At 60.0% G+C, this 18,448-nt stretch overlaps 3 protein-coding genes across 3 annotated transcripts in view; all 3 read left to right on the top strand.

The window, feature by feature from the left end:
• MBOAT7 (membrane bound acylglycerophosphatidylinositol O-acyltransferase MBOAT7) overlaps positions 1 to 6,803 on the top strand; it is an 11,963-nt gene extending 5,160 nt beyond the window's left edge. The window contains exons 6-8 of the mRNA XM_077756918.1: positions 3 to 319; positions 1,960 to 2,136; positions 6,162 to 6,803. Of these exons, the coding sequence (XP_077613044.1) occupies positions 3 to 319; positions 1,960 to 2,136; positions 6,162 to 6,555 (888 nt within the window). The 3' untranslated portion in view covers positions 6,556 to 6,803. The remainder of the gene's footprint in view (positions 1 to 2; positions 320 to 1,959; positions 2,137 to 6,161) is intronic.
• Positions 6,804 to 7,433: 630 nt separating this feature from the next.
• Positions 7,434 to 17,906, top strand: TMC4 (transmembrane channel like 4). The gene is made up of 15 exons (XM_077756995.1): positions 7,434 to 7,540; positions 8,099 to 8,312; positions 9,560 to 9,705; positions 10,159 to 10,391; positions 10,483 to 10,604; positions 14,254 to 14,401; positions 14,822 to 14,989; positions 15,171 to 15,334; positions 15,590 to 15,716; positions 15,965 to 16,062; positions 16,307 to 16,490; positions 16,797 to 16,927; positions 17,034 to 17,189; positions 17,436 to 17,514; positions 17,614 to 17,906. The coding sequence occupies exons 1-15, from the start codon at positions 7,462 to 7,464 to the stop codon at positions 17,680 to 17,682; spliced, it is 2,118 nt and encodes a 705-aa protein (XP_077613121.1). The 5' UTR covers positions 7,434 to 7,461; the 3' UTR covers positions 17,683 to 17,906.
• Positions 17,907 to 18,213: 307 nt separating this feature from the next.
• Positions 18,214 to 18,448, top strand: part of LENG1 (leukocyte receptor cluster member 1) — a 3,119-nt gene continuing 2,884 nt past the window's right edge. The window contains exon 1 of the mRNA XM_077757075.1: positions 18,214 to 18,405. Within this exon, the coding sequence (XP_077613201.1) occupies positions 18,274 to 18,405 (132 nt within the window). The 5' untranslated portion in view covers positions 18,214 to 18,273. The remainder of the gene's footprint in view (positions 18,406 to 18,448) is intronic.

Here is an 18,448-nt window from a genome sequence, read left to right as displayed (position 1 = left end):
AGCCCCTCCAGGGGGCCGTGCCCAGCCTGCGGCCCCTCCTGCGCCGCGCCTGGCCGGCCCCGCTCTTCGGCCTGCTCTTCCTGCTGTCCTCACACCTCTTCCCGCTGGAGGCCGTGCGCGAGGACGCCTTCTACGCCCGCCCGCTGCCCGCCCGCCTCTTCTACATGATCCCCGTCTTCTTCGCCTTCCGCATGCGCTTCTACGTGGCCTGGATTGCCGCCGAGTGCGGCTGCATTGCTGCCGGCTTCGGGGCCTACCCCGTGGCCGCCAAAGCCCGGGCCGGGGGCGGCCCCACCCTCCAATGCCCACCCCCCAGCAGGTCAGGCGGCGGGAGGGAGGCTTCCCAAGACCTGGCAGCCCCCATCAGCACAGGCTGGCCCTGCCCCTAGCAGGGAGGAGAGCGGGGAGCAGGGGGTGCGGCTGCGCCCCCTGCTGTCAGTGGAATGTCACCCCTTGGCTACAGCCCACCTACCCCGTACTAGGTCCTAGGGAGCAGTGCTCTTCAGACCTGCCTCTGCCCCCTGTTGCTAATGCTTGTCACCTCTGGGGATGGTGAATTGTTCTCTGTTGCTAGGAAAGGGTGGTATCTTAGCAACCATATGCCTCCCCTCTGTTGCTATGGAAGTGTCACCCCAGTAACCCGATTGTTCCTGGTTACTTGGGATACCATCTTTGGGCTGTGATGGGGAAATGGTTACCTAGCAACCAGACTGCCCCTCTTTGCTAGGGAGGCGCTTCCCCAGCAACCATGGCCTGCCCCTTCCTGCCACAAGACTCACTTTTCGTTGCTATGTAAATGGCGCCCCCTAAACTTCCCTTGGTTACTAGAAGCCAGGGCACAGACCCCAACCATGGGACGCCATCGCGTCACAGCCTGCACTTTCTGAGGACATGGTGTCCCTGACCATGCTTTCCTGTAGCAAAGAGGATGCCGCTCCAGCAACCGCGGGTGGCTTTCCTACCATTGCAGAGGAAGTACCCCAGTAGCTGTGTATTGACCTTGTTTGTAATGCCACCCCCCATCCCCGTTCTTGGATTGCTAGCCAGTAACTAGGGGCTGTCTTGTTGCTAAGGAAGTGCTGTCCCAGGTTGCTAGGGAGATGGTGCTCCTAACCACTGGGCCTGGACTCACTACCTACCCCCCCCAAGTCACCCCCCATCCCCCCGTTCCTAGCAACCGTCGGTAGACCTCCGGCTATTAGTGAGGGCGTCCGCCAGGAAATGGCAAGCAGGAACTGAAGGCTTTTCTGATAGATGGCCCCCTCCCATTCTCAGAAGCCACCCCCTGGGGTAGGTGAAGGATGTTCGCCACCACTGGGACTGTTGGCGCTGGTGACCCAGCACCAGTGCATTGCTGGAGACGACACTTCTTGAGTAATCATAAGGACCGGTAGCCGGGAGGGGCCCTTTCTGGAAGCGTTCCTAAACCTAGGCCTTGTTCCTGAGGAATGCCCTTTCCCTAGCAACAGAGACCATGCAGGTGTCACGTGGCCTCCAGCATCTCCCTAGCAGTCACAGACCACCTCGTTGCCAGGGATGCTACTTCCCTAGCAACCACAGTGTCGTGACAACCTAGAACCACACTTGGAGGCTTCTCTGAGTAGAGTGCTTGGTTGCTAAGGAATGGCATTTCCCTAGCATCTGAGACCCCTGAAGGGTCAGGTTGCTGAGGACTTGACCGTAGCCCCTCTAGGCTTTCCGTTGCATTGCAGTCCCCAGACCAAGAGGAGGAGGGCCCCTTGTCAGTGAACCGTGGCGCCCCCGCCCCCAGTCCTCCTCCCGGAAAAGGCTCCCTCTGGGCTACCCTCCCCTGTTGCCCTAGCGAACGTGACAGCCAGGGCCCTGGCCTGGCCGTGATCCCCTCCTGAGCATCCGGGGCTGGGGCAGTAGCCAGCGTCAGGAGGGGGGCCTGGCTGAGCTGCATGTCTGTCCCCCACCCTCACCCTCCACCCCCCCCAGTCCGGAGAAGGCGGCCTCCGTGGAGTACGACTATGAGACCATCCGCAACATCGACTGCTACGGCACTGACTTCTGCGTGCGGGTGCGGGATGGCATGCGGTACTGGAACATGACGGTGCAGTGGTGGCTGGCGCAGTACGTCTACAAGAGCGCACCTGCTCGCTCCTATGTCCTAAGGTGAGCGCGCCTGCCCTGGGAAAACGGAGCTACACCCCCCCCAGCGGCGCCTGTAGGCTCCCGGCCTGGCCTCCGCCCCAGAGGATCATGGGAGTTGTAGTTTCTTAAGCCGGTTGCCCAGCCACTGATTTGCATTGCTCAGGGGTAAAGCGTTCCCCTCTGGGCCTCAGTTTCTACCTCTGTAAAGTCAGCATCATTGGACAGAAGCAGCGTACTGAATCCTGTGGACTCTGGCCAGACTTTCTGGAATCCTGGCCCTGCCAGATACAGAGAAACCTTAAGTAATTAGTTGACCTGTGTTTCCTCTACTCTTAAATGGGGGTGATGCTGTTACGTGCTTCAAAGGTTGATGTGAGGATTAAGCGATGTGAGACGTACCTAACGTGAGGCCCGCCAGGTGAGTAGTCACTGTACGGTAGCTTTTATTCATTATCCATCCGATACTTCTCCAGGGGAAACTGTGCCAGATGTTATGTTTAAAACCTTCGGACATAGAGCTCACTACNCACAAACCGGAGATCATGACCTAAGCGAAAGTCAGACGCTTAACCGACTAAGCCACCCAGGCGCCCCTAATGTTTATTTATTTTGAGAGAGAGAGAGAAAGAGAGCAGGGGAGGGGCAGAAAGAGAGGGAGACACAGAATCCGAAACAAGCTCCAGGCTCAGAGCTGTCAGCACAGAGCCCTGCTCGGAGCTCGAACTCATAAACTGAGATCATGACCTGAGCCGAAGTCAGATGCTCAACCAACTGAGACACCCAGGCTCCCTTCCCCACGTTTTAAAGGTGAGGGAACCAAGGCTCAGAGAGGTGAGGTAACCTGCCGAGTGTCACTCTACCCTCCCGGAGCCACCAGATGAGGTCAGGACGCAGCTGCAGAGCTAGGAGCTAACCCACCTGGGTGCCGGAGTCGGGGCTTGGCACGGCCTGGATGTGGGGGCAAGAACGCGAGGAAGCGAAGCGTGATGCCAGGTGATGGCTGTGAGTGCCCGAGACGGCAAGACTGGGGCAGGAGGAAGTTTCCAGAATGGGTCGGGTGAGGGAGTGAGACTCAGGTGCAGACTCATGGACTCCGAGGTGACTCAGGTTTCGGCTGGGGTTACTGGAGGTGTCAGTTAGTGACTCTGGCACAGGAGGAGGTCGGTATAAGGAGCCCATGCTCAGGTGTCTTCAGGTAGAGGTGGGGCTAACGCTCTGGGGCTGAGCATCAGGTCAAGCACGAGGTGCTCCAGTGTTTAGAGCAGAGGTTCTCGGCTGGGGGCAATTGTGCCACACTCCCCGGGGCACATTTGGGAACGCCTAGAAGCCTTTTATGTCATATCTGGGAGGTGCCACTGGTATCCAGTGGTTAGAGGCCAGAGACGCTCCTCAACACCCTGCACGGCACAGGACACCCTCCCCCCCACAAGCACAGAATGATCTGGCCCCAAATGTCAGTAGTGCTGAGACTGAGAAACCCTGGTGTAGATGAGGGATGAGGAGGAGCCGGCAGAGTCAGAGCCGATGAGATAGGACAGTCAGGAAAGGAGAGAGGGATCATTTGCATGGGTGTCAGGAGCTTCAGTACAACAAAGGCTCCAGCTTGGGCGGGGGTGGGGGGTCTCCAGCAACCTTGATGGGAGCAGTTTGGAGGGCGGAAGTGAAAGCCAAGTGGAGTGGGCTCCAGGGAGGATAGAAGCGGGGGGAAGGGTTGAGGGGGAAGCACGGACTGTTCTTCGGAGAGTGTGCAGGTGGGCAGAGCAGGTGGGACGCAAGCCCAGAGTTCAGCTGCCTGTGTGGAGTTCAGGGTGCCCGGGGGTCATTTTTGTGCATCTCTTCTGCCTTGCTGGGGATGCTCTCTTTCAATGCTCCCGACCCAGGGAATTTTTTTCTCCACCATTGGTAGAAAAGAAAACACAGTTTTGTTGAGGAACCAGCATTACACCGGGCTGTGTAGCCCGCTAGTGAGATTACCAGAACGGAAAGCAGGCTGCCTTTTTACCGGAGCCACGCGTCACAGTCCCCTGGGCAGCATGAGAGAAATGATAACGGTCCTCCAGTGAGAGGACCCGCGGACTCTGTGCCATGACGCACGGTCTCCTGTTCTGCCCACGGTCAGCTGGTGTGCGGCAGCCACCTGTGCGGGTCGCCTCCACCTGAGGGACGGACGCAGCTCCTGTGTCAGTGACCAGCAGGTGGCAGCATGATGCCAGCTTCCTCCACGAACCCCCTCAGTGGCCGGGAGCCGGGCCCCCGCTCGAGTGACATTTCTATTTCCGAGGCCTGGTACCGCCACCCTCCAGAAAAACATTCATGAACTGTTTTCATAAGGCTTATTTCCACCCTTGCCGAACATCTCCGTCTGTACCCAAAGGACAGAGGAAAGGCTCTGAAAACACTATGTTTTTTCGGGGAAGTGACTGAAGAAAAGAGGGGAAAAGGTCTCCCCTTTTGGTAACAGGGAGAATTCAGCTTTATACAGACTCTTTATGCCCCCAAGGATGAGGGGGCAGCATTATCGTGCCCTCGGGTTATTTTTGTACTTCAAGGACCCTGATGTGCCCCAGGGAAAGGCTGATGCCCACAGACAAGGAACCACCCCCACCCCCACCCCAGGCAGAGTCCTCGGCGGTGATTTGTGTGTCTCCATGGGAGGTGGCGCTGGAGCCTGAATTTGTAGGTCTTCAAAGGATAGCATTTTGGGGTCCATAGAGAGAGGGGACCATGGCTAGAGATTTCTGAGTCTTCATGAATCAGGAATTGTACTTCTAGATCCCCAAGAGGAAGTGGCGAGGGGCTCAGGTTCATGTGTCTGGAGGTAGATGTGATAAGAGGGAATTAACTGGGTTCCTGAAAAGACAGTAGTGATTCCTGGGTCTGAGGGAGGAGGGGCCGGGGGCCTGGACTCCGGGGTCTGAGGGAGGAGGGGCTGGGGGTCAGGACTCCCGGGTCTGAGGGAGGAGGGGCTGGGGGTCAGGACTCCCGGGTCTGAGGGAGGAGGGGCTGGGGGTCAGGACTCCCGGGTCTGAGGGAGGAGGGGCTGGGGGTCAGGACTCCCGGGTCTGAGGGAGGAGGGGCTGGGGGTCAGGACTCCCGGGTCTGAGGGAGGAGGGGCTGGGGGTCAGGACTCCCGGGTCTGAGGGAGGAGGGGCTGGGGGTCAGGACTCCCGGGTCTGAGGGAGGAGGGGCTGGGGGTCAGGACTCCCGGGTCTGAGGGAGGAGGGGCTGGGGGTCAGGACTCCCGGGTCTGAGGGAGGAGGGGCTGGGGGTCAGGACTCCCGGGTCTGAGGGAGGAGGGGCTGGGGGTCAGGACTCCCGGGTCTGAGGGAGGAGGGGCTGGGGGTCAGGACTCCCGGGTCTGAGGGAGGAGGGGCTGGGGGTCAGGACTCCCGGGTCTGAGGGAGGAGGGGCTGGGGGTCAGGACTCCCGGGTCTGAGGGAGGAGGGGCTGGGGGTCAGGACTCCCGGGTCTGAGGGAGGAGGGGCTGGGGGTCAGGACTCCCGGGTCTGAGGGAGGAGGGGCTGGGGGTCAGGACTCCCGGGTCTGAGGGAGGAGGGGCTGGGGGTCAGGACTCCCGGGTCTGAGGGAGGAGGGGCTGGGGGTCAGGACTCCCGGGTCTGAGGGAGGAGGGGCTGGGGGTCAGGACTCCCGGGTCTGAGGGAGGAGGGGCTGGGGGTCAGGACTCCCGGGTCTGAGGGAGGAGGGGCTGGGGGTCAGGACTCCCGGGTCTGAGGGAGGAGGGGCTGGGGGTCAGGACTCCCGGGTCTGAGGGAGGAGGGGCTGGGGGTCAGGACTCCCGGGTCTGAGGGAGGAGGGGCTGGGGGTCAGGACTCCCGGGTCTGAGGGAGGAGGGGCTGGGGGTCAGGACTCCCGGGTCTGAGGGAGGAGGGGCTGGGGGTCAGGACTCCCGGGTCTGAGGGAGGAGGGGCTGGGGGCAGGACTCCTGGGTCTGTGGGAGGTGGGCTGGGGGTCTGGATTCCTGGGTGTCAGGGAGGAGGGCCTGGGGGTCTGGGCTCCAGGGTCCTGAATCCCAGCCCCTCCCCCAGGAGCGCCTGGACCATGTTGCTGAGCGCCTACTGGCACGGCCTGCACCCTGGCTACTACCTAAGCTTCCTGACCATCCCGCTGTGCCTGGCGGCCGAGGCCCGGCTGGAGTCGGCCCTGCGCGGGAGGCTCAGTCCCGGGGGCCAGAAGGCGTGGGACTGGGTGCACTGGTTCCTGAAGATGCGCGCCTACGACTACATGTGCATGGGCTTTGTGCTGCTGTCCCTGGGCGACACCGTCCGGTACTGGGCCTCCGTCTACTTCTGCATGCACATCCTGGCCTTGGCCGCGCTGCTGCTGGGGCTGGCTCTGGGCGGGGGCGGCCCCGGCCGGAGGAAGGCCGCGCCTGCCCCCTCGGCCGCCACCCTGGCCCCAGAAAAGCTCCGGGAGGAATAGGCTGCCGCGACGCTCTTTGCCAGTCTGTCCAGCCACCAAGCTTTTTGCCTGGGAATCCTGTGACCCCGGCCGCTGTCCCCTTTCCCAGAAAGATTGCCCGACTGGCCAGGGGCCCGGAGAGGATTCCCATCTCCTCGGCCGTGCCCTGCGCCCGACGGAGCCCGGCTGCGGCCCTCTGCTTCCCCACCCTCTGCCTGGAGGGCTCTGGAAGGGCCGCGCCCTCTCCCCTCCGGAGGCCGCAGGGCCACNGATTCCCATCTCCTCGGCCGTGCCCTGCGCCCGACGGAGCCCGGCTGCGGCCCTCTGCTTCCCCGACCTCTGCCTGGAGGGCTCTGGAAGGGCTGCGCGCCCTCTCCCCACCGGAGGCCGCAGGGCCATGGCTTCTGGTGCAGATGCAGATGCGTGTGTGGCTCCAGGGCGTGGGGTAGGAGCTTCTGGCAGCGGGGACCCGCCTCCCTGTGGCTTTCGTCCCGCTCTGACCAGTGTTTCAGACCCGGAAGGAACATAACCCTCCCGTTTCATAGAGGGGAAACTGAGGCACGAAGGAGCAGGCCTGTGGACATTTTTGCAGCTTTCATCTGAGCCACCTCAGGGTCCCAGCGCACCTGTCACTCTCTTGTCGTTCTCTGGCCTGAGACACGGTCAGAATGTGTGAGCCTCCCCCAATAAAGTGTTTCGCAAAGACCGACCGTGTCTGTGCCTGATCGCCGGCGTGGGGCTCGCCGAGCCGGGCTTCCCGGAACCACGCTGGCGTCCGCGTTTGTTCCCAGCAGCAGCCCTGATGCTGAAGTGTCCCCCTCCTCACTGCCACCTGCTGGCCAGGTGCGGACCTGCCGGGGTCCCTTCCCCGGGGCAGGCCCCGCCCAGCCGGCCGCTAGAGACGGAAACACAGCTGCACCTGGGGCCATGGAAGAAGGCCCGACGTGGGAACCGGATGCCTGGGGCTCCTCTGGAGGGTGGCCGGCACCCCGGGGGGCCCGAGCAGGTGGGGGAGTGGGGACCAGGGTCCAGCCCCTCAGGCTGGCGGGAGTCCTGGGGGAGGTAGGGAATGGAGGCCTGGACTCCAGGGTGCAGAGGGCAGAAGGGGGACGGTTTCGATTCCTGGCTTTCTGGGTGGGGGAAGGGAACCAGGGCCTAGGACTCCTGCGTTCTGGGGAGGGTCTGGAGGTCCAGACTCCAGGCTCAGTGGGGGATGGGGAGGGGGCCAGGGTAGCAAACTCCCGAATTAGAGGGAAAAGAAAGTTGAAGAATGGGCTCCTCAGCCCTTGGGGGGGGGGGGCACATTTGGTTGCTTGCAGAGGGGCCCTGGTGCCTGGACTCCCAGATCTGAGGGAGGAGGGGCCGGGGGCCTGGACCCCGGGGTCTGAGGGAAGAGGGGCCGGGGGCCTGGACTCTCGGGTCTGAGGGAGGAGGGGGCTGGGGGCCTGGACCCCTGGGTCTGAGGGAGGAGGGGGCTGGGGGCCTGGACCCCTGGGTCTGAGGGAGGAGGGGCTGGGGGCTGGGAGTCCTGCGCCCTCCTAGCTCCGCCCCTCCCCTGCCCCAGGCCCGTCACTCTCCTCCGTGCTGAATGAGCTCCCCAGTGCTGCTACCCTTCGGTACCGAGGACCCGGGATTCTCCCCTGGGGGTCATCGAGGGAGGAGGGAGAAGATGGAGAGAGCAACATCCAGGTCTTGGCAGAAGCCGCCGAAAAGGAGCTGGAGCAACCCATGCCCTCCCGGGAGCTTCCCTGGCCCATGCAGGCCCGCCGGGCCCACAGGTGAGGCTCGCCTCCTGCTCCCCACCCAGCTGTGGGCCAAGTTGACTGCAGGGCCCTCTGCCTCCCCTGCCTGTGTCCCGCCTCCCCGACTCTGGACTCTCTCTTCTCTGTGTGTCCCTCTCCGCTCTATGTGTGTCTGTGAGTCTGTCTCCCGCTTGTTGAAGTTTGTCACTCCTCCTTTCCCTGCCGCGACGGAGCTGGGCGGGCTGGGGAACGATGCTTGGTCAACACAGGCTCCCCGCGCTGCCCGCAGTACAGCCTTTCTGTGAAGCCTCCCCTCGGCCTGCCTGGGTAAAGCTCAGAGAAATACGGGTGTTTCCCCAAAGCAAAGTGCCTGCACTCGAACTTTTGGAAGGCGTGCGTGTGTCATGCATTTCTAGCCAGGGCGGCACAAATCAGAGGCAGGGGCCAGGCCCATCTGAGGACGGGGTCGTGCGTCTTGAAATTGTTCTGTGAACCCCATCCTTTCGGGTTTCTCTGGACGTCCCGTGACACGGGCGCGCTCGATGAAATCTTGGGCCGCTGGCGAGCAAACTCAGCCTCCAGCCCCTCTCCTCGCCCTGGAGGCCGGGGATGGGACTGCAAGTTCCAAGCCCCCCTCCCCCCTCCCACACCTGCGGCTGGTTTCCCTGGCTACCAGCCCCCACTCTTGGACGGGGTCCAAAAGTCACCTCACTTCCGCTCCAGAAGACACCTGGATCTCGTCACTTAAGGTCTTCCAAGGGTTTTAACGCTCTGTGCCAGGAACAGGGACAAAACCCAGACACGTATTCTTTCCTTCTTTTCACCTTTCCTTCATGAGATCTGCCTACAGCAAAGTGCAGGGAGCATCCTGCGCAGAGTACACCCCCCCCCACCCAGCGAGCGGCCAGGCAGACTGCACCTGGGCCAGGGGCCTCTGCTCTGCGGCGCCCAGAAGCACCCTGCGTGCCGCCGTCACCCCCTCTCCCCACAATTATTCCTCCCAGACTTGTGTGATGATCACTTCCCCGTATGGTTCTGCCACCCGCGAGTGCGTCCCTAAAGAGCCCGGCGTGAGCGCGCTTGGTCTGCAACTCGCAGATCCCTGCACCTCCGACTTCCGCCTGGCTTCCCGGGTGTGTCTCCTCTCGCTGTAGAGCGTCCCAGTTACCAATACGCTGCAGTTCACCTCCAGGTCCCACTGTTGGGGTGCTTCCGCGTTTGGGGGGTGTCCATTGGGGATGCTAGGCCCTCATTTTCTGTCTTTAAATCTGTTTCTGTACCAGGCAGACCCATGCCAGGGACAAAGTGGCCCAGGGATCGGACTCCAGGGAGGCCCATTGGGCCCTGAGGTTTCGGCGGTCAAAGGAGAAGATACAGGAACGCCTGCACACCTTGCAGCCCTGGGCGTGGACGCTGAAGCGGATCGGGGGTGCGTCAGGGCTGAGGCAGCTGTCTTGGGGAGGGGCCCGGACCCCTGGGTCTGAGGGAGGAGGGGCTGGGGGCCTGGACTCCCGGGTCTGAGGGAGGAGGGGCTGGGGGCCAGGACTCCTGGGTCTGAGGGAGGAGGGGGCCGGGGGCCTGGACTCCCGGGTCTGAGGGAGGAGGGGCTGGGGACCTGGACTCCTGGGTCTGAGGGAGGAGGGGCTGGGGGCCAGGATGCCTGGGTCTGCGGGAGGAAGGGCCGGGGGCCCCGGTCCCGGGTCTGAGGGAGGAGGGGCTGGGGGCCAGGACTCCTGGGTCTGAGGGAGGAGGAGCTGGGGGCCCGGACCCCTGGGTCTGAGGGAGGAGGAGCTGGGGGTCCGGACCCCTGGGTCTGAGGGAGGAGGGGGCTGAGGGGCAGGACTCAGAAAACACCCACAGGCCTCTGTGGCGCCTCCTGCAGGCCAGTTTGGAGCCGGTACCGAGTCCTACTTCTCCCTGCTCCGTTTTCTGCTGCTTCTCAACGTGCTGGCGTCCGTGCTGAAGGCCTGCATGACGCTGCTGCCCACCTGGCTGGAAGGGACGCCCCCGGGTCCCCCTGGCCCTGACACCTCCTCACCCTGTGGCTTCTACAACCCCAACCCCCAAGGCCTAGTCACCTTCCCCACCCATCTCTTCAGCTTGCTCTCAGGAGAGGTGAGTGCGTGGGTCCCTGGGAGACCCCCGTCTGAGTCTCGGTGCTCCCAGCCCCCATTGCCTAGCCCCACGGTGACCTTTGCCTCGACAGGGTTTTCTAGAATGGTCTCCTCTCTTCTATGGATTCTACCCACCCCGCCGACACCTAGCCGTCGCCTACCTGTGCTCTGTGTTTGTCATTGGCCTCCTGCACCTGGTGCTCATCCTCCATCGGTCAGTGACACCAGGGACCCTGGGGAGGGAGTCGTCGTGGTAGAAACCTCCTCCCCAGGAATCCAGAGTCTTGAAGTTTGATCCTTTTCTCTCAGTTGGACATGAATCACATTTTAAAATGTTTCATTCGTGCTAAAGACCCATGACAAATTGGGAAGTTTCTCCTTCCTGTGGCTTTAGAGTCTAGTGCAGGAATGTAAGAGCTTAACCACACAAATTAACTACATCTTTTCTGGAGGGGAGCGTGCTTTATAGGAAACAAACAGGGGTGACTCACTCGTTCTGGCAACAGATATTTATTAAGCGCCTACTGTGTGTCGGCTGCCATGGTTCTAGACACAAACAAAAACCAGACAGAGTCCTGTCCTTGGGGAGCTGACAGTTTACCAGGGGGAGACAGGTGATAAGCAGCCACAAATGAGTCAATGACATGGTGCGTTAGAAAGTGAGGGGGGCTCTGGACACACAGCAGGTGCGGTGGGCCGCCAGTGAGAATGTGCCAGGCTGCTGTATTTAGCCCCCCCGCCCCCCAGAAGCCTCAATGAGACAAGATGTTTAAATAAAGACATTGAAGGGGGTGAAGGGTCTGGTCAGATAAATACCCAGGGAATGAGCATTGCAGGCAGAGCGCCCAGCCAGAGCAAGCCAGGAGCAGGGATGCATGGTGGAGGGTGCACAGGGAAGTGGGGAGAGCCATGAAGAGGCGTCCCACTCTGTAAAGGATGTGACTTCTCTCTGAGTGACATGGGACTCACTGCAGTCTCTTGAGCAGATCACCCTGATCTGACTTAGGTTGTAAAAGGCTTCCTCTCTGGCTCTGTGGTGGACGGAAGGAGGGAGAAGGGGAGGGAAGAAGGAGGGGGGAGTTGGGGATGAGCAAGCAGCAGGTGCAGCAGTGACGAGGCTGTGGTGACAATCCAGGCAAGGGAGGTGGTGGCTTGCACCGGGGTGCTGGTAAGGGTCAATTTCGAATTTCTCTTTTCTTTTCCTTCCTTCCTTCCTTCCTTCCTTCCTTCCTTCCTTCCTTCCTTCCTTCCTTTTCTCTCTTTCTTCTTTTTCTTTCTTCCCCACCGCCCCCAGCTTCCTTGAGATATAATCAACGATATAAATCATATCGTGTACATTAAAGGTGTACAAGGTGTTGATTGGATACATTTGTGTTTTGCAACATGATTGGCACTCTAGCCTTAGCTGATGCCTCCATCTCTTCACATTATCATGTCTTTCTTCGCGGTGGCACTTTTTTAAAGTTTATTTATTTTGAGAGAGTGTGAGGGCACCAGCGGAGCAGGGGCAGAGAGAGAGAGCGGGGGACAGAGGAGCTGAGGGTAGCTCTGCACCGTCAGCACGGAGCCCAACGTGGGCCTTGAACTCACGGACTGTGAGATCATACCCTGAGTGGAAGTCAAGAGGAGGAAGATCAAACGACAGCCAGCCAGGCGCACCTATATGTTTTTCATTTTAAACGTATCACACCTATCCAGAAACATGCAGAAACCAAAGGGTAGAGCGTAGAATGTTCCAATGGAATGTGACCAGCCTCCAGAACCCCCCTCAAGATCTCTCCAAGTGCCCCCATTTCCCTCCACCCCCCATCCTTTCTGTTAATACGGTGGATTGCTCTGGCCTGTTCTCCATGCAAGAGGGAGGCTCTCTGTGTCTGTTGAGTAGAGCCCAGGGGATCCCCCAGCGATTGCATGTGGGGGCGGGGAAGCTTGGAAGTTAGGAAGGACTCCGGGTGCTGAGCGTCTGGACGGGCGGCCCTGTGGCGAGGTGGGGAGAGCGGCAGAAGGGGCCCCACCTGCGGGCAGTGTGGCTCCGGCCATTCTGAGACGGGTTTTGGACATATGAGGGGAGTGAGGGGTAGGCAGTTGCATATGTGGGTTCTGGAGACAGGTCTGGTCCGGAGGTGCAAATCTGGGACGCGCTGGCATTCAGGCAAGACTGGGAGCTCTCTGAGGGGAGGGACTGCGTCAAGAAGGCGGCCAGGGGCTTAGAGAAGAAAATGAAGTGGAGTGTCTCCTGAATGCCAGGCACTGTGCCAGGGCCCAGGGGTATGAGCTGTGGGTCCCCACCTTTGTGTGGCTCACAGCCAGGAAGTGAGATAAACTGCGAGATAAAAAGCAAATCTTACGTTAGAAAGCAAACGAGCTAGGGGCACCTGGGTGGCTTGGTCGGTTAAACATCTGACTTCGGCTCAGGTCACGATCTCACGGTTCGTGAGTTCGAGCCCCGCGTCGGGCTCTGTGCTGACAGCTGGAGGCCTGGAGCTGCTTCAGGTTCTGTGTCTCTCTCTCTCCCTCTCTCTCTCCTCTCTCTCTCTCTCAAAAATATACATTTAAAAAATTTTTTAAAAAACAAATCAGCTATTTCATTTGGGAACAGTACTATATAGAGACCAAATGGGATCCTATGATCAAGGCGATAGAGCAGGGGTCAGCAATTTTTTCTTAATCCAGGCCAGCCAGGAAATATTTTCATGTTTTCTGGCAATACAGTCTCTGTGTGAATTAAACTGTTGCTGTCGGGCTAATGCAGCCGTCGACAGCAAATGAGTGCACGTGGCCCTGTTCCAATAAAGCTTTATTTATACAAACTGGCGCCATAGTGTTTGCCGCCACCACCCACCACCCTGAGATAGAGAACGGGTGGGAAGCCTCGTTGAATGGAGTGGTCAGTTAAGGACTATCTGAGGAGGTGACTTGTAAGAAGAGCCCAGAAAGATGAGAAGAAACTGGCCGGGTGAGCAGCTGAGACCTGGACATTCTGGGCAGGGGCAACTGCAAGTGCAAAGGCTCTGTGGTGAGAAGACGTTTGGAATTTTCTGAGAAATGAAAGGTCATGGGGGGGGGAGGAGGGACTGGATTTGAGCTTCAACAAGCAGGCGGGGGCTAGATCAGGGCACGCTGGCTGGCTGTGGGATTAAGGAGCCTAAACATCAAGAACAAGGAGAAGCTGTGGAATAGGTTTTAGAGAGCAGGCCTAGTCCATCTGCATATAAAGAAGGTTCCACGGGCCCAAGAACAAAATGGATTCAAGAGGGCCCAGGTGGAAGCAGAGAGACCGGGAGTCAGTCCTCCGTAAGTGCCCACTGAAGGGGAGCTGGGGGCTCGCGTGGGAGCAGTGAGTGGGGTACCGAGCCTCCTGGTCCAGTTTTCTCTGGACTTTGTCCCGCTTATTTGAGTCTCTGTCTTCCTTTTCTGGGTCCTTCTCCCCCAACCCCCTTCTCTGGACGTTTGTCCTTACCTCTGAGTCTCTGACTCCTCTCTCTAGATTTCTTTCTCCCTGTTTCACTGTCTGTCCCCCTTTCTCTGAATCTGTCCCCTTTAGGGTCTCTGTATCCCCTCTAAATTTCTGTCCCCAGGGTCTTTGTCTCACTCTGGGTTCCTGTCCCCTACTCTCTGGAACTCTGTCGCTGTCTACTGGGTTTCTGTGCTTCTCTGTCTCCAGTGTCTATGTTCCCGAGTCTGCCCCTGAATCTCTCTCTCGGTCTTGGGCTCCATGTGTCTGCATCTCTGACTCTCTCTCTGCTAGGTAGCAGCTCGCCAAATGCCCGAGGTCCTAGGGTTCGTCTTCCCTGTTTGTCCCATAAGGGGGGGTGGGGGGGCTGACCTCCCACATTCTGTCTCCTGGCTCTTCCCTCCCTTAGCTCCATGTCAGGACTGAAACAGACGTTGTTGGCTGAGTCCGAGACCCTGACCAGCTACAGCCACCGGGTGTTCTCTGCCTGGGACTTCGGCCTTCGTGGGGATGTCCACGTGCGGCTGCGCCAGCGCATCATCCTATACGAGCTGCAGGTGCGCGTCCAGGTCTACAGCCACCGTGGGACCAGAGGGGGCGGGGCCGCGACCAGGGAAGGGGCTCCCCGAGAGATGCTGGGTGGAGCTTTCTTCCGAGGAGGCGGGCCTTGGGAAAGGAGAGGGCTGGGAAGAGACCACAATAGGGATACCTGAGGTCAAAGGGCACAGGAAAAACCCAGCAGCAGGAAGGGGCCGGCGCCCGAAGCTCCCCGGGGTACGATACAGGTCCTGGAACTAGAAGCGACTTGAACTGGGCACTGGGCGTGAGTGCTGGGCGGGGCCNACGGTCACGTGGAGGACCACGGAGGGGCTGGGACCAGGGTTGTAGAAGCCCTTGGGCAGCGCTGAGCAGGGGCTCTGGACCCCTGGCCCGGCCTGGGGGGAACTGAGCCAAATGGACGTCTTTCCCGGCCTCAGGTGGAGCTGGAGGAAGCCATGGTGCGGCGCCGAGCTGCAGTGCGGACCCTGGGCCAGCAAGCCAAGGTGTGGTCGGTGCGGGTCCTGCTCAATCTGCTGGTGCTTGCCCTCCTGGGGGCGGCCTTCTACGGAGTCTACTGGGCTACGGGAGCCACCGTGGAGCTGCAGGTGCGGAGGGCCCTGGGGGAGGGGCTCCTGCGGGCCTGGAATCCCATTATCCAAGGTTGGAGGGCACTGAAGTCTAGAATTCCTGCGATCTTAGGAGGAATGGGGTGTATGTTCGGACTTTGGGGTGCTGGGGGAGGACCTTCCTCCCGAACCTCTTTGCTTGGTCCACCTTCTCCCCCAGGAGCTGCCCCTTGTCCAGCAAGTGCCACTGGTGAAGCTAGGGGTGGATTACCTTCCGTCCATCTTCATCTCTGGCGTCAACTTCTTGCTGCCCCCTGTGTTCAACCTCATTGCCCCGCTGGAGGGCTACACCAGGAGCCGCCAAATTGTTTTTATCCTGCTCAGGTTCTAGCCTTTGGGGGTGGGCGGGGGATGGTGGCACGCCTGGTCTGAAGGGCACTGGCTGCAGTTCATAAGGCACAGAAATCTCCAGGATGTGGGGCCTGGTGAGATCTTGCTCACAGAGCCTCGGTTTCTTCTTCTTTGAAGTGGGGAGAATTGTGTGTCCCGCACCGGAGGGGCCCAGCGCGTAGTGAGCACTAGTCAGTGCTGATCCCCCTTTCTTACCCTTCCCCGCCCCTCCCCCCCCTTCTCCGCCAGGACCGTGTTTCTCCGCCTGGCCTCCCTGCTGGTCTTGCTCTTCTCTCTCTGGAATCAGATCACTTGCGGGGGCAATGCCGAGGCCGAGGAGTGCAAAACCTGCGGCTACAATTACAAAGAGCTACCGGTGAGATGGAAGGAGGAACACCCCAAATCCTGGGTCCCTGAAGGAGAGGAGAAGCTGGGTGGGTCCAAACATCAGGTTTAGGTGCTGGAACACCCCTCCTCTTGAGGACAGGGGTAGGGATGGAGAAATCGGAGGAACCCCAGAGAAAGGATAGTAAGGATCTCACACTTGCGATTTCGAGACTTGGGTTCTTGGTCCTTAGCTGCCTGAGTCCTGAGATCTTTCTGACCCAGGACTTCCTTCCTCAGTGCTGGGAGACTCGGCTGGGGCAGGAAATGTACAAACTCCTGCTCTTTGATCTGCTGACTGGTCTGGCTGTCATGCTGCTCATCCAGTTTCCTCGAAAGTGAGAGCTCCGCCCCGCGCAGTAGCCCCGCCCCTCCCACAGGCCACGCCCCTTGTCACCTAGTTGCTTCCCTCTGGCCCCGCCCCTACATCCACCCTCAGGCCCGCGCCTGCGCGCACACTCCCTCAAGGACTGAAAGCTCCACCTCGCTCAGACTTGCTCACTTCTGATTGGTGTGTGGCGCGGTGGAGGCGGGGCGACTCGGGCCGCCGCGCCTCTGACTCGGCCCCGCCCCGCCCCTCAGGCTGTTCTGTGGCTTCTGTCCCGGGGCGCTGGGACGCACGGTGGGAACCCAGGAGTTTCAGGTGCCCGACGAGGTGCTGGGGCTCATCTACGCGCAGACCGTGGTCTGGGTAGGCAGTTTTTTCTGCCCTCTACTACCCATGATCAACACAGTCAAGTTCCTGCTACTCTTCTATTTCAAGAAGGTGAGGAGTGTGGCGGACTTCTGGGTCCTGGGGGAGTGGGGTTGCGAGTGTTCCCAGCTACTCCATCCTGAGAGAGGGGGGTCTGGAGGACAGACTTCTGGATGCGGGAGAAGGGGTCTAGCGCATCTTTTCAGTCCGAGGGAAGGGAGCCGGTTTCCTGGGTCTGATGGCAGCAAAGGTCTAGGCACTTCTAGTTCCTGACTTGGGGGGAGGGGGGGTATCAGGGGACCCGGACTTCTGCATGGTGAAAAAGGACAGGCTAGGGCTCAGATTCTTATGTCTCAAATTTCCTCCTCCTCGCCGCAGTTCACACTTTTCTTCACCTGCTCTCCGGCCTCCCGCACCTTTCGGGCCTCCACAGTGAACTTCTTTTTCCCCTTGGTCCTTCTCCTGGGTCTGGCCATCTCCGCTGTTCCCGTGCTTTACAGCATCTTCTTGTAAGTGTGAGAGGCGCCTGCCTCTACCCCCCTCCATCCCTCCGCCGTCGTCCAGGATTCTGAATTTTGGCCATACTTGAGGACTGTCTGTCTCTGACTTCTTCAGGATCCCACCTTCTAAGCTGTGTGGTCCATTCCGAGGTCAGCCGTCCATCTGGGCCAAGATCCCGGAGTCTATTTCCAGACTTCCTCGCATCACCCAGAACTTTCTCTTTTTCCTGGGGACCCAGGCTTTTGCTGTGCCTCTCTTGTTGATCTCCAGGTGAGAGGGGTCCAGACTCCTAGGTCTGAGTTTGTGTGATCTGGGGCACCCCCCCCCTCCTGTTTCTAAGAGAAGAAGGGGCCGGGGACCCAAATTCCTGAGTCTAGGGAGGACAGGATGGGGCCTGAACTCCTGGGTCTGAGGGAGGCACGGGCTGGGGGTTCAGGTCCTTGGTTTCTAAGGGGCCATACCTTGAAGATGGTCTAAGAGCGTTGTGGGTGTGACTTCCATTTCTGTCTCCTCTAGCCTCCTGATGGTGTATACCTTGGTCTTGGCTAACTCCTATGGACGTCTTATCTCTGAGCTCAAACGCCAGATAGAGACGGTCAGCCAAACTGGGTTCCTGGGAATGGGTCCTGGATATGGGAAGAAACAGTGGGGAGAGGGGCCTGTTTCACCCTACCTCTCTTTACCCGTTACCTAGGAGGCGCAGAATAAGGTCTTCCTGGCACAGCGCGCCGTGGCACTGAGCTCGGCCAACGGAGCTCTTTGACCTCCCCTAGCCTTGCTCAGAACGATGTCCCACTTTCTGACTCAGACCTGCGCTCCCAGACCCTTTGTAAGTCCGCGGCACCTCGCCTGTAAAATGGAAAAAGTGGAGAAAAACCCACGCCCTTACAGCCGTGGGATTCAGAGATTTCCAGGACCCTGAAGCTGCCCCACCCTTACACTCCAGTGAATGTCTGTCTTCTTTCAATAAAGACAGCTTAGCTTGCAGACCGTTCTTTGTAAATCGCATCCTGAAACGCGGCGGGGAGGTGGGGGGAGGAGTCGGACACAAGCGGATCAAGGGTATTGGCCTCGAGAAGACTTGACAGGCATACCAGCCAATCAGTGGCCGCGTCCGGTAAGCTTGGGTGGGGGCACCTGATTGGCTCAGACCTTGATGCGAGGTGGTCGCTAGGCTACGCCTCCCCAAATTCGGACATCTCAGCCAATCAGCCTTTGTCAAGGGCCTGGAGGGGCGTGACAATCAGCCCAGGGCCAATCCGTGGCTTAAAGCCGGAACAACGGGAGGAGCACTCTCTCGCCAATAGGAAGTGCTCGGAGGCGGGCCTGGCAGTCGGTGACCGGCTACGACGCCATGAATATCTTGCCCAAGAAGAGCTGGCACGTCCGGAACAAGGACAATGTCGCCCGCGTGCGGCGTGACGAGGCTCAGGCCCGGGAGGAGGAGAAAGAGCGTGAGCGGAGGGTGCTGCTCGCTCAGCAGGAGGTAAGCCCCGAGCGCAGCCGAAGGGGCCGCCCAGGCTGAGCGC

Source organism: Crocuta crocuta, unplaced genomic scaffold (assembly GCF_008692635.1).
Source record: "Crocuta crocuta isolate KB4526 unplaced genomic scaffold, BGI_CrCroc_1.0 scaffold142, whole genome shotgun sequence".
NCBI classification, from domain to species: Eukaryota; Metazoa; Chordata; class Mammalia; order Carnivora; family Hyaenidae; genus Crocuta; species Crocuta crocuta.
The sequence above is the reverse complement of the archived record's forward strand: the minus strand, read 5'-3'. Positions and strand labels throughout refer to the sequence as shown.

Excerpts from the sequence above, each read along its gene's own strand:
- TMC4 (XM_077756995.1), top strand. The coding sequence starts at position 7,462 with ATGGAAGAAGGCCCGACGTGGGAACCGGATGCCTGGGGCTCCTCTGGA. Across the intron at positions 8,313-9,559 it reads CAGGCCCGCCGGGCCCACAG|GCAGACCCATGCCAGGGACA; the intron begins GTGAGGCTCGCC and ends TTTCTGTACCAG. Across the intron at positions 16,928-17,033 it reads GTGCTTTACAGCATCTTCTT|GATCCCACCTTCTAAGCTGT; the intron begins GTAAGTGTGAGA and ends TGACTTCTTCAG.